This window comes from Chaetodon trifascialis, chromosome 11 (assembly GCF_039877785.1).
Source record: "Chaetodon trifascialis isolate fChaTrf1 chromosome 11, fChaTrf1.hap1, whole genome shotgun sequence".
Lineage (NCBI taxonomy): Eukaryota > Metazoa > Chordata > Actinopteri > Chaetodontiformes > Chaetodontidae > Chaetodon > Chaetodon trifascialis.
In genome coordinates, this window is record NC_092066.1 from 21,882,907 (window position 1) to 21,908,123 (window position 25,217).

A 25,217-nucleotide genomic window follows, 5' to 3' on the forward strand; every position below is an offset into this window, starting at 1 on the left:
GGTAAAGTCATCACTAATGGAGCATGTCTGTAATTTTAGCCCAATCCAAATATGCCATATGTTTAATTTTTATAGACTGCAAGCAGCTAAATCAGAGTCTGGGTTTTCCAACATATTTGACATTGCTGGTGAAAGGACCGTCTGCTCAAATTGCCCTTTGAAGTGGTGTTCACACCAAACCAACCCAGACTCTTGTCTAGTTGCCACTTCTCTTCAATCTTGCAGCCAGGCTGTACTGTTATTGTTCGAAAAACGTCAGAGTCAATTGTACAAGTTCAGTACGACAGATTTTTCACAGATTTTCTTGGTGGGAGGGCAACTCATGGATGGAGTAGGCACACTCACACACAGATCTCTGCAACTTCAGGCACTGATTACAGCAGATATAGTCAACATATTATTAGAATGGCTCAGGCTTTTGGTATTCTGTAAAAATCTGACACATAGTCTTGTATATTGTTGGGTCCTTCTGATTAATTAGCCATCAAGCTGAAGTTGATGATCAATTTGCTGGAAGGAATGCATATTTCTGATCTGAGGTCACATATCCGAAACGTGGGCACTTACGACATCCAAACTGGATTCCAGAGGTTTGACAGTCTCACCATTTATCATTTTCCTTCCTCATCTGCTGCAGCACTGAAGCAAAAGGTGCTTATAAGGTGTCTAAGGCAGGAAAAACTAGACAAATCTACCATTGACTGAGAAAAAAAGCAGTTAAAGATAAGCGTACCTGGGTCCTAGCTCATCCTCACACCTCCAGGTGAATTCTCCAAAGCTCTCGTAGCGCTGGTTGTAGTGGTAGAGAACACGGTGAAGCGTGGGAGCACCCAGGTCCATCAGAGTGTTGTAGGCTGTCTGCTGCTCTTTCCCGCTGGTGTAACCATTGAACAGGTTGTAGATCTTATCGGATATTTCTGGAATGGCAAGCGCAATCAGCGGTCAACACCTCCAAGCAACACAAGAGAAACTTCAGTACCAAGTCATAAGGGACATCAGCAATGTTTGTGTTTACTAAACTGGTAGTTTTGTGCTGCTTGATACCAAACAAAAAGTAGAATATTGGTGACTCCACTTTTTCTGGACGGAGCACAACCATGCTGCTGTTTTGGAGACACTAAGCGCTGGCGATTATTTTCTCGATTAATCATTTGTTCTATAAAATGTCTGAATAAGGCTAAAACATTGCAATCCAAATGTCATCAGTCTTCAAATGTCTTGTTGAGTTCACCCTGTAGTCCAGGACCCAAAGATATTAACTTAATGATCACATAAAACTGTTCAAACCTGCCTGACAAAATGCAGAATTAAAGAAGAAACTGATTATTAGAATGGTTGCAGATCATTTTTCTGTTGTTTGACTAGTCAATTGCTGCACGGTGGCGCAGCAAGTAGTGCGCATGCCTCACAGCAAGAAGGTCGCCGGTTCAATTCCCAGGTCGGTCCTTTCTGTGTGAAGTTTGCATGTTCTTCCCGTGCATGTGTGGGTTCTCTCTGGGCACTCTGGCTTCCTCCCACAGACCAAAAACATGCTCAGGTTAATTGGTGACTCTAACTTCCCCCTAGGTGTGATTGTGAGTGTGAGTGTGAATGGTTGTTTGTGTATATATGTTGCCCTGCGATCAGCTGGGGACTGGTCCAGGGTGTACCCCGCCTCCTGCCCGTTGACAGCTGAGATAGGCTCCAGCCCCCCCGCGACCCTGAAAGGGATAAGCTGGATGGATGGACTAGTCAATTAGTGGACTAAACGTTGCAGCTCCAGAGACACTGTTAGGGTCTGATGTGCTACTTTCAATGGAGGGAGAACTTTTCCCTTCCCATCAGAACTACTTAGAAACATAAAGCAAATCTGTCTGGTCTCTATTAATGGAAATGTGAAGCCCTCTCCTTTTTCTTTTTATACTGCAGCCACACTTTGCAGTCTAGATTGAAAAGACAGATGTCATTTTATATGCATATCTTGACACAATAACATTTTAAAATTAATAAATCATTAACATATCCCCCTGAAGCCAAAGTGGATTAAGATTTTCTTCACATAGGAAATCGTTTCTTCATGGCTTGTCAGATCAGTAACTTAACCACCTGTCCTGGTTAATGATGCCAATAAAATCCGTTCAAAACAGAGCCACAAAGTGGAAGTATCGTATTTCACATCATCCTTGTATTTTCAGGCATTAAAATCAACGGTGTAAGCCAATACTGTCACACTTCGCTGGCTGGAGCATTTTTGCAATGGCCGATTCAGATTCAGCAGCATCTGCAATAACATCTTCGCTACAAATCTCCGCCGGTACAGAGAGTGGCAAAAGATTTCAACTCTGAATCTTCTTTCATTTTTGACGATATCGAATAACAAAATTTTATAGTCAATATCCGAAAGGAATTGTAGTTTGAAGTGTCAATAAAGAGTCCTCCTCTGGGGAGGAAAAGTAAAAGGGGAAAGAGGAAAAGGAAAGACTTTATTGCTTCTTCTATGAGTTGATCTTTAACAAGAGACTGAGCAAATGTCTGTCCCTTGAATCAGCTATATTCTCTTCATAAAGGGAGCGCAATGTAGCTGTTCAGCTTTTTTGAATCACAGTCAAGCATATATGCAGAGTGCTGGAGCACGAGACTCGTCACTGTGAGCCACGTGCGATCAGCACTGAAAGATGATTCACCTTTCTGACTTCAGCCTGTGTCTCTGTCCTCACCTTGTGCTTTGACGTCATCCACAGTTGGGCACGGAGTTTTGATAGTGACTTCACTTGGACTGGACCGGCGCCCTGTGTTGTCTACTGCCCACAGCCGGAACCTACACACATAAACAAGCACGCACACATGAAAATGTTAAGCAAATGTGCCGCTGATTGTGAGTGATAAATAACTCTCACATGTTCTTCAGATACATTTAGATTTCCAGCAATGGAGTTTGGTGAATCAGTTGTAAAAAATCTGACAGCTGCTGCCTTTCATGCAGCTGTTGATTCAATTATAAGTCTCCTCTTGTTGGAGATGAGGGGGTGGGGGGGGGCTGCATTATCAATACAGGACTTTCACTGGAGACAATAACTGGAAAAAAAGCAATTTCACTGAATGAATATCTCCACCTAGTGAGCAAAACACAAACTGCATCCACCTGCAGCATGAAGGATTTAGATCCCACATAAAGCTGCGAGCTGCAGAAAAATAAAAGCTGTCTAAAATTTTTATCATCCACCAGGAAATGCAGTATATAGAGCATTTTATTCATATTGCATTCACAGACTATAGACATGCGCATTTTCCTGGAAAGACAGACGTGATGCATTTCTAACAACCGACTTTCAAGCATTAAACCTTTCCAGTGTCTTCCAAGACTCGCAGCTGCAGAGTGCACTTTCTGTGTCATGCTTCTATAATAGCGTGTACATACTTCTCCACACACAATACATCTTCCCTCTACAGGGCACCAGTCTCAAGCTTTGTAAGGGCTCTGAAAATATAAGGAGCGTGCAGTGCCCTGAAGGGAGAGATGAGGTCTTGGCTCGGAAGGATGAATGAGCTGCCAGACAGGATAGAGAGAGCAGGAGCCCCGCTGATGCTGGGATTAAAAGGGCATGTGTAGCCGCTCAGCCCACATACATCAAAACTGTTTGAAGAGGCTCCGTCCTCGGGCCTCTTGCCCTTTTTTCTTCTCTTTTGTTTTGCTCAGACTCTGTTTTCCGCTGTACCTTCCACTTGATCTTTTTCTCACTCATTCCTCTTTGTCTTTCTCAACCCCAAACGTTGCCCCTGCTTCTACATGTCTTTTCCCTCCACTTTACTCAGTTTCTTTTCCTCTCTACGAAGAGTGCGTGTGGCTTCCCTCCTGGCAGGCTGTCGGAGAGATAAGTGTCAGCATGTGTATGAGAACATCTGAGCATCCGGTGTGTGTATCTGTGTGTGTGTGTGTGTGTGTGTGTGTGTGTGTGTGTGTGTGTGTGTGTGTGTGTGTGTGTGTACACAAAAACACTGAGAAGGAAGAATATAATTGTTGAATATAATTATTTGAATGTAATATGACATGAAATTTTTTATACTGGTATTGTCATCTAATATCTTTGTGGGGACTAAAAATCCCCAATTATACCAGCTGACACTTCACAGCTTACCTTAGCTGCAACACTTACTCCACTGGCTAGCATTGAAAAAACCCTGAATTGTCTTGATCAACTGGACAATATTTTAGGAAATGTGCTTATTTGCTATCGTACGATTTGCTATCATTCCAAGATCAATAGACATTTTCTCTCTGTTCGTTCAGACTGGGATAGTGATTTGTGTAGCCTAGCTTAGCACAGATTGTCAGTTTTGATGACAGCTAGCTAAAAAAATAAAAATAAAACAAGAAAAAAAAAAAACTGTCAATTTTGCGCATATAGCACAAGGAAGTGGTTGTTTTTGGTCTGTAAATAATGTCCAAACATGGAGGCTAACTACTTGTCTGCTTGTTAAACTACAAAATCTGTTTATATTTCTGCATATATTGAATACCTCAAGTTTTGACACTTTGGAAGTTTTGGAAGGCACCATTGATCGAGTTCGGCTAGCTTTGCATTTCCCACTGCTAATGTTGTGCTAACTTTAGCCAGGCTGAACATATTACAAATGCACAGAAATCAGTATGCTGCTAGCTACAGCTTATGTGTTATTATGTTCTGTTTGAAGCAAATAAACATGTTCTATGTCAATTCCACACAATGTATATGCTGTGGGCTATGACTAATATGTAGTATGTTGTTTTCGCAGTTGGTTTGCAAGAAATCAGCATACTTTACAGTTTGATTCTAACACAAAATTATGCAATTTATGCAACATAACATGGCAGTCAACGTGACTCTGAAATGACACAATTAAAGCTCACAAAGAGAAAACCACTTGTTTTTCCACAGATTATTTTTTTGTTGCTTCTCTGTGGTCTTTTTGAAGCCGTCTCCCCACACTCTCAATCAAGCCCAGCTCTAGACAACGGGGGGCCCAAGGAAAGATTTCCTTCAGGGGCCCTCCTTACTTTGCCTGGAGCCGAAAACTATGAAATAAAACTATAAACTATAGGCTTGTTTTAAGACAACCCTTTGATATTGCACTGCCACAATGTGGCAAGAGCCATCATGCTATCTATGAAGTTCACGTCAGAATTTCAGCGTTGACATATATAACATAACACCAAGCCCTCCAAACAGCTAAAGGCCTACCACATACTTGGCTACTATGGGTTACAACAGGGTTTCCCAATTTTTGTTTTTCTGGGACCCACTTTTTACAAACACTTGCATTTCGTATTAAATGCAATGTTCTAAATAAAATTTTCTGAACAAAATGAACATCCAGTACTATCAAAGACATGCTTCTTGAAAGTTTTTGGACATGCCTACAGTCAGAACAAGCTGTTCCCTCCGCAGGAGTGAGTTCAGGTCCAGCAATGACTGTGGGCTTTTAAATTCAAGGGGATTTTGAATCCATCTTTTGTCACTCGACATGTCATATCTCTCTGCTGGAAACAGCAATTAAAGTTATCAATGATGATTGCAGGGCCAGGTAGGGGTGTCTGAATAAGTCCAGTCAGATGTTTCACATATGTGTCAGTAACATCAGTTTTGTCTACGTGCTGTAACACAGTGGGAAACAAGTAGTGGCTTGGGTTTGGCCGTCTGAGTCATGCAAGCCACAGCTTCAGGGCCTTTTGGAAAGCGAGAATGTGTTTCCAATTTCGGAAAACATCGTTGTGCTGTCCTTGCAATTTCCAATTCAGCCCATTGAGGGATGAAAAGATAAAGCATCTGCCAGATACGACAATGTGAGAAGCCAATCATTGGTGAGCAGATCAGCAAGGGGGCACTTCTTGTGGAAGAAACCATGAATTTCATTTCTCGTTTTATAAACTCTGAACTCTTGAAAGGCCGATTGTTGAGTGCACCTCCTTTAATAAAGTTCACAAAACGGATAACTTCTTTCAGTACTTTGTCAAGATTGGGAGGTATTCCTTTGCATGCCATCGCCTGTCAACGTGTGAAAACAATGATTGAACACGATATCAGCAGCTGCCTCACAACTACGCTGTTTCTGTAGTCTTGTAGCTTGTTATGCCTTTACAAGTGCCCCAGTGTAGCCTAGGCTTTGTAACCACGCAGTTCTGCAGTACATCAAATACTTGTTCCCCTGTCGTACCAGTAAGAATGGTTAAGCAAATTCCGCAAATTGTACGTACTTTCTGTAAACCAACAAAAGTGTATAATCATCTCATCGGGCTGCACTGAGAAACCTCCTGATACCTTTAGTCTTGAAATAAGCTGGCCCTCAAGGTTGTCTGAAATTCTGCGGGAGGCAGTGTTGTTACACGGGGGCACCCATTGAAATTTTTCTGTTGACTTTCATGAATTCCTGTCCTAACCATGTCTATTGCAGCAGGCATGATTCATTTTTCCCAAGAGTGTGGGGCTGTTTCTCCATGGCTACCCACAAGGAAACCTTATATGAGGCTAGCAGGGCTTTGTCATTTATTGTCACATGTCAACGACAAACCAATGATTCAAACTCCTGTGCCTTCCTTTAAATCCTATGATTTATTCCCTGCATATAACACACATTGCCTTGCCTGGCCCTTGATTTTATCTTCTTAGCAGGAGGCTGTTCGCGTGATCCCTCGACCCTTCCATCTGAACTGCCATCAGTGGGCTGAATGTGACCAGTAGTGCGGATGGCTCTATGTTTATCCTCATGCTGGCTTTCCTCACGGGCGGTAGCTTGGCTAACATTAGGTGCAGTCTGGTCTATAGCAGGGCCTTTGTTTTTTATTAAACAAGCTGGGGTCTGTTCACGGTCCTCCTCATGCTGGCTTCTCTCATGGACGGCTCTCTGGCTAACGTTAGCTCAAGTCCGGCCTCGCTTTTTCTGCAGCCAAGCATCCATTTCTTGTGGCTGGCTGCAGAATCCTTTCATTACTGTGGTGGGAAATCACGAGTGTGGCAAAAGTACTAACAAAGGTGATTGCACTGACTCCTTTTTTCACATGCACAATTACATTGAGAGCAACAGATGTGGATGGTCACTGGAACTGAGTTTGGACAATATGATTCATGCAGTTTCAACACACAAGTTAATAGAGCACAGCAGATGGATGGGATTCAAAATACAACAGATAGAGTAGTTGATGAGACCAATATACAAACAAGGTGGGCCAAGGCAAACTTGACACAGAGAACACCCAAAAAACACTGAACATAATCCTAAAACGGTATGTTAGTCTACCCCAACCACAACAGTATACGAGTCAAAACTCATCAGCAGCAGATGAAATAAAGCACTTAGGCTACCAAGACCACAGTGAGCAAGAGCATGAAACAGTAGTCACAGGGCCATACGCAATTGCGAATGCAGCATATAGGGCTGGCTGGCACTGGCCACCATTACTCCAATATTTTTCAGCTGTGAGTAGCTCCTTCATTTCCTCTGTGCAATGCATTATGGGACAGTAGGCTACCTCGGTAGCAAAATCAAAAATGTGTCATTTTAAGTAGAAATTTAGAATTTTGTATCTTTTTCAGTGTGAACAGAATACATGCTCAAAACCTGCTTGGAATTATACACAGTATAGAAATGGAACAGAGTTGGAACAGTCTTGCAGTCGAATTTGTGCAAACAGAGCAAAGCAAAGGTTTGATTTACCTTCAATCTAAACACATCTGACAGTGCAGAAGTTTCTATTCAAACTCATTTGTTCTGAACTCTGGTACTTGCCTAGTTTAGTTTACATCCAAGTCTTCAGTTTCCATGTTCAAGAGAATAAAGAGAGAGGAACTTACATGTATGTGGTGTCAGGCTCCAGGCAGCGAATGATCATGCTGATGGAAGAGGACAGGAGGTTGGGGATGTCACCTAACATCACACATGGAGACCTGGCTCCAGACAAGATGTCATCCACAAAGCTCAAAAGGGTTTCTGTGACAAAGAGGAAGAAAGTGGGACATTCTGGTTGAGAAGACAAAATTCCCCCCAGGATTTCAGTCCAAACTGATTCATGCACAGTTTGAGAAGTGACATCTACATGCAATAATTAACAGTTAACTTATTATACTAATACTATACTATACTTACTAATATTTTTGTCCTCAGAACACTTTTTGATTTTTTGCCTGCTTGATTTTCTGATTTAATGAGTTTTCCATTCAAGTAACTTTGCTTTGCTCACTAATATAAAAACCTCAATTTTCAATGAAAAACTCTTTAGCTGCTCTTCGGACCTGACAACAGTGCACTTATCAGTTTGACTGCAGATTACAGAATGAGACAGTTGAATAAATGTTAACATTATCTGTGACTTACTGGATTTTTTTAAAATTTCTTTTTAAGTCCTTTGAGGTAAGATAAGACAGCTCTTCTGAACCTCCCTCAGGTGAAATAAGTGCATACAGTACGGGGACATCAGGCAGATTAATGCATCTTAACATTAGACATAGCTTTGTGCTGCACTGTAAATAGGCATCATAACAAAATGCAAAACAGATGAGCACAGCTTTGCTTGACCATAACACATACTTTAAGTACAGTATGTACCTGTAGGGCTTTGTCCAGGAAAATGAAAAGGTTGGTGCTGTTTGACAGGTTTCAGGTGCTGGTTTAATTTCCTTTTTAAGGGCAGGCTTTATTAAAAAGGTCAGTTATGTCAACCATTAGTGAAATCTTTCCTTTCAAAAGATATCAAATGTGTGTGACAGTGAGATTGTATTAATTGAATGATCAGTCATGGCCTCAGATATGTTCGACAGCAGCAATCGGATTATGGATCACACCACAGAACGGCAAAAAGCACGGTGTGTTCGGTGTCACACTGATGCAGTTGTACACATGCAGTCCACTCAGTCTACACCGCTGTTGCAGATGGATGTTCAAGGGCACCTTTACAGTAGATGCTGAAGGAGAAGAGTGTTACTCACTCACTATCCACCCACTTATTCCCAGCAGATTCAAAACACCAGTTTTTAGCTAAAGTTTTCTCTCAGCTCGAGGTCTACCTCCCCCACCTTTTGCATAATCAATGTCTACAACTATTTTACGGCTAAAAGACCCTTGACGTCACGAGAAGGTTATAAAAACAGCACACAATCACACACATTAAGTAGGTGTCAAAACCTTCAAAAAGCCCCAGTAAAATAAAGGTGAAATGAAACTCTTGCGTGAAACAGTTACAAGGAATTTTGGGGCAAAGAATCACTGGCCATCTTTAAAAAACAAACAAACAAACAAAAAACTTCCACCATTATCTACCTATAACAAACGCTTGTAAAAGACATATATTATTGAAGACATATATATTTTAAGAAATTTGGCAAAATCTGCCAGCTTTAAAGATACAAGTAGGGAAGGGGTACAGTGGTGTGTATACACAGGTATGTGGTTCATACACATTGTTACAGTCTTTCATGTAAACTGTGGCATTAAGTGCTCATGACAGATTTTTGTTCACTGACTTTCACCTTTAAAGCAGTGCCCTCTTCTGGGTAATAGGAGTAATTCCCTTCCCTTGCTGTCGTTTCATAACCGCAAGCTAGTATCTAACAAATTCTGCACATGACACACTAAAGCAACATACACCGTACTAAAATTCAAAACGTCAAAAAGAATAACTGCAACAATGCTAACGACAGCTAACTGGAGGGAAAGGCATCCCCAGAAGGAGATGTAATATTTGCTAACAGTGTTATATCGCTAGCTGATGTGTTGATCAGTGCAATCCAGACCACTGTTACCTCAACAGCTGCTAAGGTTTCAAGCTCTTTTAAAGAGCATGGTTGTCCATCCTGCGTGTTTTGCTCTGTGAACACACCAGTAGTGGAAAGTAAAGCAGCACATTTACACAAGTGGTTTCCTTAAGTATGCTACAAATTTGAGGTTTTTTAAAAAAAATTTTCTTGAGTATTTCCACTTTATACTTCTTCTCCACCACATTTCAGAGGGAAATACTGTACTTTTTACTCCTACAGTTATTTAAGTTCTGATTTATTTTGTAGATTTCACATGCAAAAGCATATGATCATCTTAAAGGATGCACTGCACTCCAGCTGACCAGCTACAACTTTCAATTAATGCAACACACACACACACACACACACACACACACACACACACACACACACACACACACACACACACACACACACACACACACACACACACATTTTTACTTAAGTAATTAAGCCATTCTATCTCCAGCATGTCCATCTACCAACACACCACTGAATCAAATAACACCTGTATTCACCTGAGCCTCTCACATGAGAGAGAAGCAAGCCTCTGACCTCCACCTCCTCCTCCATCACCTCCTCTTCAGGGCTTCTTTCCTGCTGCCCGGGCTGGTGGTGACACGCGCAGCTAGCTATGTTTTCCCAGCTGGCACTGCGTACGTCAAAAGGGCATTTGGCCACCGAGGTGTGCCTTTCACTGTAAGGGGAAAAACCCTCTGCTTGGAAAAGCCAAGTCTGTGTGTGTGCGCAAATGTGTGTGAAGTGATGGGTTGCTCTGAGGTGGTCATCTGTGACCCTCGGCTACACAAGCACTGCCTGTCTGTGTGTATTTATACAATGTGTGTGTGTGTGTGAAGTGATGGATGCCCCGAGGTGGTCGCTTGTGCCTTTCCTCCACAAGAGCTTTCCCTCTTGTGTGTTGCCTGCATGTGTGTGTGTGTGAATATGTGTACTGTATGTGTGAATGATGGGTGCTCTGAGGTGGTCACCTATGTCTCCCCTGTCGACCCCGGCCTGTGTCACCAGCTGGTAAGCAGAAGGCAAAGTGCCATGGAGTCAAAGAGAGAGCCTGAGGATAAAAAAGGTGTGCAGCAGCTGTCAAAGAGGTGTTTACCCAGCGCAGAGACTGACACACGAGTGAAAGATATAAGCAGGGCTGGAGATGTAAATGAAAAGTGACATTGTGAGGCTTTGCACCACTTAGCATATTAATTGGCGGTTGGAATATCTGTCTTGCGTGTAAGGAGGCGTATAAAAAGGAAACAGTGTTTAAACCCTTGCTGGAGGATGCAGTTTGGAAATATGTTGAGTAATTCTCTCAATATCTGAGCAAGTAGAGTTGTAAATGGGAAATTGCGACAAACATCAATCTTCATATACAGTTACAGTCTGTCTAAACATCACAATATTAGCTTTTCAGTTTGGATTTGTGAACATAGTAACTACTTTCTTGGCCATGCTTACCACAACTGTCTCATACTGCAGGCCTTTATGAGGCTAACTAAAACATAGCACACCACTCTAATAAAAACAGCCTAGATGTGACTTCGACTAGAAGTACTCTCATTTTTACAAACAAACTGGCACAAACTCATTTATTTTGTGGCTGGAAAAATAGGAGAAACCAGCATGGGAGCTTTTTATTTTCCCCTCCAGCTCCAGTAGAGTTCAAGAAAAACACAGGACAGAGAGGGGTCAAACAATTTCCTGTGTTTGCTTTTCTGTCACATCTCACTGTAAGAGCGCTGATTCCATTGGCTGGACACATGAATAGACTGGCATGACCACTCCGGTGGAACAATGCCGTGCTTTCTGAATGGGGCTTTCATGAGTGAGTCAGTCCTGAAACATGCTTGTTGAGCGGGCCTGTGTTGCTTCTACGCATTGAATCAACAAGTCTTCCAACTTAGATGACAAAGGTGGTTGTTACCTTGCAAAATGATCTGGTGCCTTTATCATTAGGATGACAAAGGACACTAAAAGACAATAGCCACTCCATCCACAGCCTGTTCACCGTGCTGCTGCCTGGCTAGTGATACACAAGTACCTGCTGCTGCTCCACCAGACTACAGAGAGGCTTCTTTCCTCAGGCTGCGAGACTCCTCAATTCATCCTCTGCACTCCACCACAAACAACAGCCTATTTTTATGACATATTATTTATTCTTCCATTTGTATAACTTCTGTTTTATGAGTAGCACGAAGGGACAACAACTAGCATTTTGATAGACAACTCCGTGTTATCAAATGATAAATAAATGAACCTTGCACCTTGTTTGTCATGGGCTTCCATTATGATTGTTTGATCGATGATCATCACAAAAATGATGAGCTCTTTTCCACTCTTCCATATGTACACTAAGACAGAGTTGTAGGTCACTGTCATCAATCCTCCTCCTCCTCCTCTCTATACTGTATGCCCCAATCACACATACAGACTCAAAGAAGCAGGCTACCTCTTGCATACTGGTGCACTGGTGCAAGTAATTCAAGACTGAGATAATATGCTTTTCCCCCAACGTGCTTTTGGAACATTTCCATAAAGCTGAACATTTTCTCAACTTCGCAATACCTTTTCTTTGACAACTTTTGAGTCTTGAATCGCTGTGGGTGGGACCAGGGTGGCACTAGAGCGTTATTTAAAGGTTCCATTCACAATGGATGGCAGCCTGTCGGGCTTCTGGTGTTTGAGCTAATATGTGTGAATGAGGGGTGACTGCAAAGAGATCCCTTTGTAGTTCAGCCAAAGCTATTAAAATGCTTCATGAGTCTGAGTTTGGAAGTTCAAGTCTGCATCTCCATCTTGTTAATTGGGTTAGTGGTGTTCTGGCAATTCAACTTAACAGGAGCAATCCCATTGCTGCAGCTCAGCGAGGAAAGACTGGAAGACACCGGAACACTATGGAATTTTGTTCTGAAGAGACCATAACTTTGGAAGATGCCCAATGGTCCCCATTATACTGAAAAGAAACTAACATTGACTGTCAGTTGGGGGTGAAGTGCAAAGCTTCTGCACACCCAGTTGTCCAAACCAACCTCTGCTCTCAGAGATTTGTTGGCACTGCCACAATGTTGCGCTATTTCTGCCTTTGCTTCTGCAAGACAACAGTCATTGTTCCTGAGGCCACATGAAGCTGCTTGTCAGGAAAAAGTAAACATCAGTGAAACAATCTAATGACCAATGCCACAAAGAGAGGACAGTCTCATTGAGCAGCACTGAACTGAAATTTTTTGAAAATTTTCAAATGTAATGATAATTGTGATTTAATAAATCTTGGGTCTTTTTTTCTTAGCCATCTTTCTGATTGGTAATAATAGCATTGTACTCACCAAGTTAAGTTAAGAAATCTGATGGACAACATAAGCATTCAGACTATTAGGCAGGTTGTAAGTAAACCCAGGGGTTGGCCAAAATTATCTGGGAGACAAATTACAACTTTGACCTACAATAATTTCCTTAGTTGTGTGCACACAGTTTTCTGTGCAATGAAGGATTATTAGACATCGCCCTTACTATCATTTTTACCTCAAAATAAAGTGGTGGAGGAGATATTCTGACTAAACTGTTGGCTTGTCTGATCATCTCACTGCTCATGTCTCTTGCCCTTTTGGACTTTGTTTTAGTGATGTTGGCATCTTCCCAGATTTCAAAGCACAAAGTTTAAATGATGGCCAAAATATACAGAAGACGTAAGACCCCAAGTTATGAAAAAAGGAATTATTTAGTTATATTGCTCTCTTGAACCATATGGCACATCTGGCTTCACCTCAATCACTGATGTCAAGACATGTATTTTATCTTTGGCAATGTCAAATAGACTGTGATTGGAAAATTGTTAGCCAAGTACAGACGGGTTCTCCATCCATTCTCACATCATTGTCTGCTCTCACTCCCAGACCACCTTTTTCACATTTGTGCAGAAACTGGTGGAGAAGGAGGAGGAGACTGGCTCAAAACCGATTGTTCGTGAACCCTTTAACAAGCCCTTTCTTAAACACAGTCATAAGCTCATTAAAACACAGCGTTGGTGTAGATATGGGTGTCTGAAAATATGAAAATACCTTGGAGCCTTTGGATCACCTTCAACTGTGGTGAACAAAGACACATAACATTAATACTCTGTGGGTTCAAGAGCTGCCATCCACTCTATCTGTCCAATCTTTCCTGTCAATCCCAGTCTCTTCTGTAAACCTCCTGCAGCAGCAGAACTGCAGTACAGAACCCATTAAAAACAGTTTGAGGAACCCCACTGTGTGCTGTCATGACGAAAGGAATGTTTTATGTGGGTGGCCTGTTGGGTAGAAGAACAGAAAGTGCACCTAATTTGACTATAACAAATATCTCAGTCAAAGGAGATGTGTAGCACTGTGAACACTGTGTGCTGCCATGGCATTTATGGCTATGACTCAACACCGGGGGAATAAAAAATACATAGAAACAAAATGTTTCTCCAGTGCGTTGATTGTTGACAGACAGCTAAAAAAAATGAAATTGATTTTGGAGGCGAATCAGAGGAATATTTCACCCTTGACGGCTGCTGACTTGGCCAGCCTGTGACAGGTGCTATGAACCTGAAAGTTCCTACAAAAAATCAGCATGTGAAGAATTCTGACCTTTTGCACTTCTACACACTGTTATCACCTGATTATTTCATTTAGAGGCTTGATTCATAGGCTTGATTCCAGAGTCATTTTATCACTCTGAATCTCTGCCCAGGTTGCAAACTGGTCCCCCACAGGGTTATTATGATTGAATAGATGCATAAGCCTTTCCAAGAATGCCACAACTTTACCAGAGCAAGGATATCCATTATTGACTGTGAGCCACAGTACATAAAGAAAAGCCATTTTTCATCATAGCATGGGTTCAAACGCAATTCTCTATCAAAGTCCTTATGGTCTCTGCCAATGTTTGATGTGATGAAAAATGAGATGAAAGTGAAATATGTCTTTTAAATAGTGAACAGATTACAGATTATGGCAAACAGCAGCTGAATGACACTTTGATTGAAAAAAGGAAAATGGAGGACTGATGATTTATCAAATCTTGGAAGTGGCAACTGAACTGTTGGCAAGAAAGAAATGAGCACATTTCTCAAGCTCAGATTTTTCAAAACATATTGAAATGTATTTTCTCTCAGTTGGTGTAACAGGCTGTACTTCCCACCACCTGAGGAACATGATCCTGCATTTCATTTTTACAGAGCAGGCCAACCTGCTTATCCTAAGATGACATTCGTAGACTGTTAAAGGTTCAGTTGGGAAGTGCTGTAAATCTGTCTATTAAGTGAAATCAGTAAATCTGCCTGAGGCAGGAAATTCTAGCTTGTCCTGGGTGGGCATCAAAGACCTCAGGCAGCCACTTTGAGAGATTCTGTGAATGTGGAACTAAATGTTGTGGGACTAAATGATGTGTGTATGATATTGAAATAAAATGTTGATTATTTAAAAATTACAGCTTTAGGCACAGATCTGCTTGTTTTTGCACTGGCTTTTGAACTCACCCACCTATTGGAGATAAGTAAAACATCCATGAAATTCCATTTTCAGCGCAGAGCAACAGTTGTCTGCTATGGATTGGTTTGGCTCTGATTGGCTTTGAATGATATGTATTACATAATAGTAAATAATAATAGCAATAGTATTTGACCACATGCTAAACTCAACCCTCACACATCATTGTCCAATCATAGCTGAGCAACCGTATCTAGGCACGGCAGATCTGTCATTCACTGGATTCTCCTAACACTGATAAAGTGTGCATGGGGCTCTAATAAAGTAATACTTTGTTTATAAAGAGTTTGGAGGGTGGTGTCTCTTTTAGCATTTATACCAATGTTTATACCAGACCAAAAGCTCAAGGGCAAAAGTGTAGGAACTGGATTAAACAGTATTTTTATCAGCTCCACTGCCAGCTGTAAACATTAGCATGTCTGGTTAATAGCTTAATTCCTACAGTGGTAATCTAGCATTAATGCCAAAGGCATTGGACATGTCATTCGTTAACTATAATATTTAGTGGGGTTACAGGTCACGTGAGAAAAATAAATGTTCAGCACTGGAACATGGAACATACATTCATTTCCTGGAGCCTTACCCTAAACCTAACCCTAACCATAACCACTATTTGCCTATTCCTAACCCTAAACCTAACCTAACCTTACCTAACCCATAACCCTATCCTCAGTCTGCACCCTAAAATTTAATGATTTACATTAAGGGGACCTGCATTTTGTCCCCATAAGGCAGGTGAGTCCCCACAATGTGACTGTGTAAACAGATTTTTGTCCCCACAACTTGATAAATACCTGGTCTCTCTCTCTCTCTCTCTCTCTCTCTTTCTCTCTCTCTCTCACACACACACACACACACACACACACACACACACACACACACACACACACACACACACACACACACACACACACGCACACACTCAGATTGTGGAGACCCAGTTTTTTTTTTTTTTTGGAGGGGGGGGGCACAACTCTGAGGAACTTGTCATTCAGCTGGAGTTGTTTACCCTCAGCATTCTTAAAGTGTGATTGGTCGGAAAAATCAAGGATTGCCAGGAGACTGATGTGAGTTATGGGATGTCTCACCTTTTGAAGTCCTGCCTGCTGTCGTCAGTTCAGTTGTGCAGGCCCAGACCCTGAGTGTGTGTGTGTGTGTGTATGTGTGCAAATCCTTCCAGCCACTGCTGTTATTCTCTGCTTCTTAATGGAAAGGACAGGTGCTTTAAAGATGCTAATGTTTTTACTGTGGACTATTAATTTCTATCAGATAGTCTGACATGGAAATAAAAGAGGCCACACTTAAATAACAGTGTCACTCAACTGACATTCATATATGTTTTAATTCATGGGTGTGCTTTGTGATGCCAGGCATTTTCAGAACCTGCAAACAGGACACACCACTTCCAAAATAAAATAGCAAACAATAATTTTGACTTGAAACCAATGCTTAACTCGAAACATGCACCCATTCTATCAATGGAAAAATGTTCTTCCCTTATAACAGGAAATTTATTCTCCAAAATTCAAATGAAATGTTGAACATTTTAGGAAATACACCTATTTGCTCTCTTTCTGACAGTGAGATGAGAAGCTTTATATCAATTTCATGTGTGTGTGTTAAATATACACCTGCAGTCATTGGATGATTAGCTCAGTGAGAGGTGATCAGCTTAGCACAAAGACTGAGGGCAGGGTGATAGCCAGGCAAGCCTATACATTATCTAAAGCCCCATCTTGTTTGTTTAAGCCCCTCAGAATGAGAAACATAAAAATTATATCTGAGCTTTCATATGGCAAACAAATTAGTATTCACCTTTCTAAACAAACTCAAAACATTGACATTTGTCATGAAGTGTAACAAATGAGATGCAAAGTAATAACTTAAGTGAGTTTCGGAGGCGTTGTTGGGTATTCTTTCTTTCTTTAAGCTAAGCTATGCTAACACATAGCTTAATACACAGAGACAAGATTGACATCAATCTATCCATCATTTAGAAAGAGTATATTATCCTTCCTTCCTCTTTCTACAAAGTCTGCCATGTTGCACCGCCATGTTTGTACAGTAGCTCAGGAGGAAAAAAAAACTTGTGTTGAGGTGAGGCGTAATTGGTTGGCTTCAATCTGTAGCTTCACCGATCATACCACTAAATACGACATACTGGATCTTTAAACAAAGTTTTCAATTTCCAGGCAGAACTCATTTGCAGGTCAAAATGGGCTGTGTGATTTATGTGACACGCAAGACCTAGGAACAATCTCAATCACCCTAAACGACATTCAAAAGTCTCTTAAAACACACTCAGTAATCAGTTTGCTAGTATAAAGCTAAAACCAATGCAGTCTAATACAGTCCGGCAATAAATCCTGACATCAACATGGCAACTGAATTGCACTTCACAATGTAATAAAGCTGATCCCAAAGGTGAAAGCAAACTACAACCGTGTTCTTTTAATTCTCTCTGTTTTTCCTCTGCTATGATAGCACCATGTTTCACAGTCAAAGCACTTATCCACTAAAACAGACGTCAAGTTTTGAGAGGCACATATCATGAACCTGATGAACTGTGGGGAGGGGGTAAAACAAGAGCGGGGAAAGAGAGAGAGCTACTGGGAAGTTTACAGTGCTGTGCACATGTGTGTGCACGCGCGCACACACACATACAGATGCTGCCTGTAAAGGTAAACACTTCAGCTAAAATGTTTGCCTTTATCCATCCTTTAACAGGTTTCTCTATGGGCTGCCTGGGAATTCATCCACTTCTGTTAAAGCAGACAGCTTCCCTGTAACTCGCTGTAATTGGCAGCTACACACACACAATTGGCAGCGAAAGCTTTAACAAATAACATCTGGACTTGGTTGTCTACCTTTCCATTGAATAAATGGCTGAGAGACCAGCAATGCAACAACAACAGATCACCAACAGAACCCCTCACTGTTGCTTCTTGGCACTTGACCGTTGGTCACCACCACGAGCAGACTTGACAATGATGATTGGCCACACGGAGGGGATTGTTTTCTCAACGGCATCCCACTGGATATGACAGGACTAACTGTTGAATAGAAGCAATAGAATGAGGAAGATAAGGAAGATAGGGATGAAGAGGTTGGGATGGCCTGAAGGTGTCATTTTAAAAAAACAGCTTCGCGTGAAAGAGAAGGAGGCACAGCCCTCCAATCAGTGTGTGCTTTCTCCCAAATTGTGTTTAATATGTGTGCTGCCGAGCTGCCATTTGCGTCACGGCAGTATAATTCATTGAACATTACATCTTCAGAGCGGCGATAAATTGTTTTATAATTTGATAGAAGTGCGTCTGACTAAATTGATAGCAGTTGCCGTGAGATTGCTTTGCACGCCACCCGTAAATTTAGCCAAATAAGCTAATAAAAGAATGTAACACCTTGTGCAAATGGGGATACAACAGTCAATAACACATCAGTGATTGAGGAGGGGGAAAGCTGCATGCCTGTCATACCTTGTAAAAAAATCATACAGGTACAAAGCAGTAAAACAAAAGCTGCATGTCTACATATCAGTGCTTTATATGTGTATTTCTACATGGGGAAGGTCAAGATTTTGCCTTCTCTCAACATTTCTGCCTTCTTTCATCTCCCTGCCATTCTCTTCCCCCTCCTTCCTTTAAGTTTTTCCCTTCAGAATTTGTCTCAACGGAGCTCCCCTCTCTTAGGGGTATTTCACACTGACAGCATTTTTTAAGTGCTTCTGGAGTGCTTGGACTGTCCATCAGCCGTTCGTCTCACGCAACCAATATGCTTCCGTTTCTCAGTTCACACTGACTTGGTCCAATTTTTTCTTTTTGAAACTTGCGTGCTTAATGAAGCACAATCCCCATTGAGAGTCAAATCACGCAGATTTCCAACTTTCTATGAACTTGTGAACTAAATCTACAATGCTCCGTAAAGGCCAACAGCTTCACTGTGAACTTCTGACGCTTCAAAAACGATGCCTGTTTTCTGACTGTAGAAACTACTTTTGTCCATTGGTCTGACGTATTTTTGGAAGCATTACTCTTACTAGACAGTGAAGATCATGCTGAAGACAGTTTAGGCAACCACTGTCCTTTCGGCACCTAGTGAGCTGTGCTGACAAAAGTACAGTGATTAATATAATCGTGGATGGCATCATTGTAATGGTTTCATATAACACAGCACAGACACGATGCATCTCCAAATTAGTGTCATCACATTGTTTACAGCTAAGCTGACATGTTAAATGGAATGTGAGGTGATTTTACACATTAACATCTGTTTATACATCTAGGGAGTACAACTGCATGCATGAAAAAAGTAACATAAAGCCTTCAGGGGCTTCAAACAAGACAGCTGCACCAAATCTGATAATGTCATAACTGATAACATCGGTCAGGGCTGAATACTACAAGCTTGAAAATGAAATTAATCTGAAGGTGTGGAGTTAGAACAAAGTGAGCTTGCCAGACCTCTCCTCATCCCTGTGTGAGGCAAGTGCCTCAGTCAAGCACTCCAATCTCCAACTGAACTGCAAGCGGCTGGTATTGTGAGTAACAGTGTTAATTATGATGGGCAAAGGAGGGCCTCAGGGGGCCTTGTAGAGTCCATGCAGGAAAAAGGTCAGGCTGGATAGGCAGGTTAACATGGCATTACATTCATTACTGAGAGACTGCTGCTTGTGTCCTGTATCCGATCGCAAGTCAGTGTTTGTTTTGTTTTTTTAAGCGTGACCGCTAATCTCTACAGTTCTTCTCAAATATTGGCATTTGCCATTGGCATAGCTAAAAACACTATGTCCAGATACTGGAAGAAAAATCAAATCTTCGCTCAACAGATATAATCGATTTACCATTTAAATTTCTGGATGTATTTGACTCTGTTCTACATTAACATTAGCATGTATACACTTCACTTATGTCTTCAGCACAAATGCTAAATTAAATGTAGCAGAGAGGATGCACCAACAGTTCAGCGGCTCACTGGCTACAGTGAAAGTAGCTCAATTCTATCAATCTGGCTCTTTTTAAATCAGGATTAATATCATAAGGTTGAGAATTGGTTCTGAGGTTAAGCTGACATAGTGACCGGATATGCTAGACACTAACTCAGCAACAGTTGAGGTTCAGTTGCTTGAATCCACCAATACTAACACTTGTGTTAATAGAAAGCCTTCCTTTTCAGACCATACAAGCACAGTATGCACTGCTGCTGTAGCGGTGAAAGGAGGCTTCATTATCTCTCTCTGTTCAACCAACAAAATGGTCTCTCCCTCTCTCTGGTCTGTGTTTCTATAGGAGGCAGGAATACAATTGAATTAAATGTCAACCCAAAAGCACCACTGAGCCCTGATGTGTAAACCCACAATAAATTCCATTTGTATTGACACATTTTGCAGCCTGTGCATACCACTGACCATCAGTTATAAATATAATGGCTCTCCTCTGTATAGCCTCACTACAATTAATTAGAAAAGAGGACAAAACTCATTTCAATTAAACACAAATGACTAACAAAAATGGGAAAGAGCTATGGCTATGAATAAAACATTACCAAAGCAGACAACAAAGAGATGTATGAGCAGTATGAACTCCACAGTGGCTGCAGCCACAAACACATATACTGTATTCAAGCAACACAATGCTACTTTGTCAGGCAGCAGTGGTTGCTCAGTTCTTTGTAGCTGTTGTACGCCCCTGTCGAAACATCATTCTCTGAGCCTTGTGCATCACAAAGTCCTCAACAATCTGTTCTTGGTTCCACCTCTTTGTTTGACCCTTCTCAGATCATATTATAACCAGTGTATGAACTATGAATAATATCAATTATAACCAAGGACCTGCAAGATTATGTGGTTAGGGCTTCTGCATTCTTAAACCGCGCTTGGATGCAACCGCTTTTTAACTATACTGAGGTACAATAATGCTAACCTTTACACATAATAAAATCCTCCTTAAATTTAGTGCATTGCAAACCATTTGGTCTGGCCCAGGAGAGACTGCATCCTCCTGACACTCGGTCAGTGAGCGTACACATTCAACATACATGTTTTCCAGGGTCGCCTCTCTGGACGTGAAGGCCTCCTGCAGACATAGACACACCAGCAGCATCTTCTCTGCTGCAGCTGCTGACTTAACACCTTTCTTAAGTTCCATTTTGACATGGTTTATCACATTCCTCCCCACCTAAAGAGAAACGCATCTGTGCACAGCGTTATGCGTGACGTAGCTCTCCTGAGGGAACCCCGCTGACAGAACTCAAGGTTTTTTCCAATATGTCAGGTCCGACTGCAGGGAGGGAGGGACACTTACAGTCAGGAGTCTGCATTTTTATCTTGTGGCCATCCACACTGATCCGAATTGGTTTAAAGAAACATAATAGCTGATGCACAGACCTCTCAGTCATGGGGCTGACTTTTTTGCCTGAATAATAACAAGCAACTTCCGGTAGAAGAAATATCTGTTTCCATTGCATTATTTGTGCTGCCCAAGGAACATATTCAAGTACATCTCTACTCTGCACTCATTTGGGTGCACTGTAAGAGGGGTTTGCACAGGGCAGCAGATGAGGTTGTGTGTGAACAAATGTGTAACAAATCCATATTGAGAATGATATAAGCGGGGCTGGAGGTGAATCAGACAGCGCTGGAATACTATCACTGAAATGTTTTTTATTAGTTCCATGACCATATGCCGGAGAGTCTCATTTGCGAGTGCAGTTTAGCCTCTGACATATAGTACATTTATCTTCTTCATGATGATGCCCAAAGAGGCCTATCAGCTTTCCAGTAGAGGTTTCAGCCAAAGCACCCCTTTGTAATTGGCAGTTCAAAGCTGCTCACAGGAATTATACAGCTGATGTATGAGATAAAAAATATGGCACCGATAGCATTAATTTGAATAAGACTGTGAGCTTGGTGACAGTTGTCACCACAGTTTAAATAAACATTGCTCTCGTATCTAATGAAGTCTTTTAGTACTACCCTGTGCTGATTGGAAGATTGGAAAACCATTAAATGTGTCCCATCAGCTGTCTGTCCTTGTGGTCAGAGGATTCAGAACTCAGAGGAAAGTGTGAATCTGAATATCCTGACCTTGGCAATGACCAGCAGAAGAAACTGATTCAAAGACATGGGTATGAGTCTTTGTATGTATTAGGTCATTAATTCCCAGAAGACTAAGTGAGACACTGGCAGGAAAGCATTCCTTGAAGATGAGGTGTCGTTTCTTTCACCACAGGGAGACGTTGAACTCGACCAGAAGAGATTTCAAACCTCTTCTATGGAAACACAAACAATCAAAAGGATGCAGTTACTGGCCATTGAATCTAAAATTGTGGGCATGATAAGGTAACATGGTCATTAAGATGGTATCAGGGAAAGCAAAATGAATACAAAAGAGAGGCCTTGAAACAGTTCTGGTGCAGTGTGACTCCACTGTCTTGGAGGGTCTCCTGGCCATTCACACCAGGAAAGTGGTTGACATGGCAGGGTCGTCGGCTGATGAAACTCACCTGGGCCCATAGGCTATAAAAGCTGGCACGTGTTCACTGTCTGTCTTCCTACAGCTGGCATCCACCCTGCTTCATTGTTAGTTTGGTTTGTCTTCTGGTTTGTATTGACTTTAGTTTTAGTAAATTACTCTTGTTTCAAGTAAATCTCTTGCAAAGACCCCTTCCTTTTCACATTCTCTGAACAAGTTTGTGACAGCGGCGTCACTCCATATTTGTAGTGACGTGGCTACAACAGACTTCTATGTCAGTTTAATTTAATATGATCTCTTCTTTGGTGAAGAATACAGCACTGTTGACTCTCTAGTTAACTGAAAGAGAAAAGTAACAGAGCTGTTAATAACCTGAAGCATCTAACAAAAAAGACAGCTTAAAGCAAAATAAAATATTTGAATGTGTTAAATGTGAATCGTTGTCTACATATAGTAAGCATCAAGTAGATTAAAAACCCTGCAGTAAAATGTCATGGACCTTAAAATCAAATGGTATTTCGTTCAACTGTGCTAGTCGTGGACTAACCAACACCATGCTCAACCCTGAAGTACTTCACAGGTGTACGTGGCAGAGGAGCACCAGGCCAAAGACTGATGATGAACTTTGCAGTCATAATATCGGATGTGAAATGTGTGCCTTGGCCACTCGAGTAAAGAGGAATGCAGAGCTGTCAACTGATGACTACCTGTGGTAAGTTGGATCAGATGATTGGGGAAGCTGCTAGACTAGATAAACCTCAATATGTAGTGAGGGTGAACCGGGCCCCTGGCCAGAATATCCCCAAGTCCTACCTTTTTAGGAACTTGTCCTGCATTGCAGGGGAGGTTTGGGACATGCAGTAGTTGTGAGGGGTCAATCAGAATAAGATCATAGATACAAGGTTAAAAATCAACCTTTCTTAGCAGAGTGCCTGGGGACACCTTTAGGGACAAGGTAAGGAATGCATATTGTGGACAAGTACAGAGTGGAAGCACTGCACATATGGACGGAAAGGAGCCAGCTGAGGTGGTTCAGGCTTCTGTTTAGGATGCATCATGTACACCTTCCTGTGGAAGTATTCCAGGTGCATCCAACTAGAAGGGAACCTGAGGGCAACCCCAGGACACGCTTGAGGGGTTACATATCTTGTCTAGCCCGTGAATGCCTCAGGATTCCCCAGGTGGAGCTAAAATGTGAATAGTTAAAGGGACATCTGGGCTGATGCCTGAACCAGAAAAGCAGAGGAAAGCAAATGGGTGTGTGACGCGGTTAAAATTTCACCTTAGTGTGGAAATTATGGCACTGTTTGGGATAATAGTATTTAATTTACACTCAAGCTCCACAGAAATGAAGGCACCAACTTTGGATTGCTCAAGATGACACTGCTCAGTGCAGTACAGAGAAAGCAGGTGGGAAGTGTCGAGCACTGGGAGCTCAGAGGAAGTGACTTGTGCTTTGAGGAGGCTCAGCCTGCTGAGGGTCTGGGGTGAGACACACGTGTTCTGGTCACCCCCGGTGTCTGTGTGTACGTATGTGGGTGTGATTGGTGAGTAATGTGTTTATTGATTGGAATCCTTGTACCACTGACCCTTGAGCAAACCTTGCCCTCGCTGGGTGATCAAAGCTGTTACATCATGGGATTGCTCACAGCCCAGGGGATGTTTGTTTTCACAGAGAGACTGGCTCACCCGAGTGGTGTCCTGACTTAAAGCAGACTTCCTATTCATGAAACTTCCACACATCTGCTGGGGACCGTGCATATGCGTGAGTGTATGTGTGCACTTCCACTATGATCTCACCTTGTGTGCCTGAAGCTTGTTAAGGGAGAGATCACTGCACAAACAAGATGTTGTCAGCCCCAGATCTAGCCGAGCCCTGGATACTATAATCATCAGCTGTATGTATGTAAAGTTTTCTAACATTACATAACCACAAACAAGAGAAAAAAAAACATGCAAATGCAACTGTGCAGCTGTCAACGAGTATAAGGTCTATGTATACACAACACAGCTTTAAGGATGTTTTGCAGAAAACAGGGATATTCCGACATCTGTTTCTGATGATCCTTCAGAGAAAGTAAAGGGCAGATATCTGGTCTTTTTTTTGTTTCTTCCACAGATGATCAGCAGTGTCTGCTCAGATCTTTTCCCGTAAATGGATGCTCTGTTTTGACTGTCCTTCTGGAATTTATCATGCAAGCCATTTGGGGATTTAATTTGTGGAAGAAATAGTATTTCAGATTTTGAAGTAGCATCAAACAGTTTCAGCGAACAGTGTTACAAGTGTGAAAACAAAGGATTTATTCTGGGGCAACATGCAAATCAGAGTGCGGACAATTGTTAAGTACTTGATTAAAAGATTCAACTTTTAGTCTGTACGCTTATATAGCATTTTAGATTTACAATACACAGATGTAAGAGAAAAAATATGTAAAAACAGAAAGTATCTCTGATGTAGTGCAACAACTATCTCCTCATCCATCGCATCTTGA

The 25,217-nt window shown here is 41.7% G+C and overlaps 1 protein-coding gene across 6 annotated transcripts in view; it reads right to left on the reverse strand.

The window, feature by feature from the left end:
• astn1 (astrotactin 1) overlaps positions 1 to 25,217 on the reverse strand; it is a 370,801-nt gene that overhangs the window by 11,685 nt on the left and 333,899 nt on the right. For all 6 annotated transcript variants that reach the window (XM_070974412.1, XM_070974410.1, XM_070974416.1 and 3 more), the window contains 3 exons: positions 7,806 to 7,941; positions 2,697 to 2,797; positions 734 to 917 (listed from right to left, as the gene is read on the reverse strand). In XM_070974412.1, coding sequence (XP_070830513.1) covers positions 734 to 917; positions 2,697 to 2,797; positions 7,806 to 7,941 — 421 coding nt within the window. The remainder of the gene's footprint in view (positions 1 to 733; positions 918 to 2,696; positions 2,798 to 7,805; positions 7,942 to 25,217) is intronic.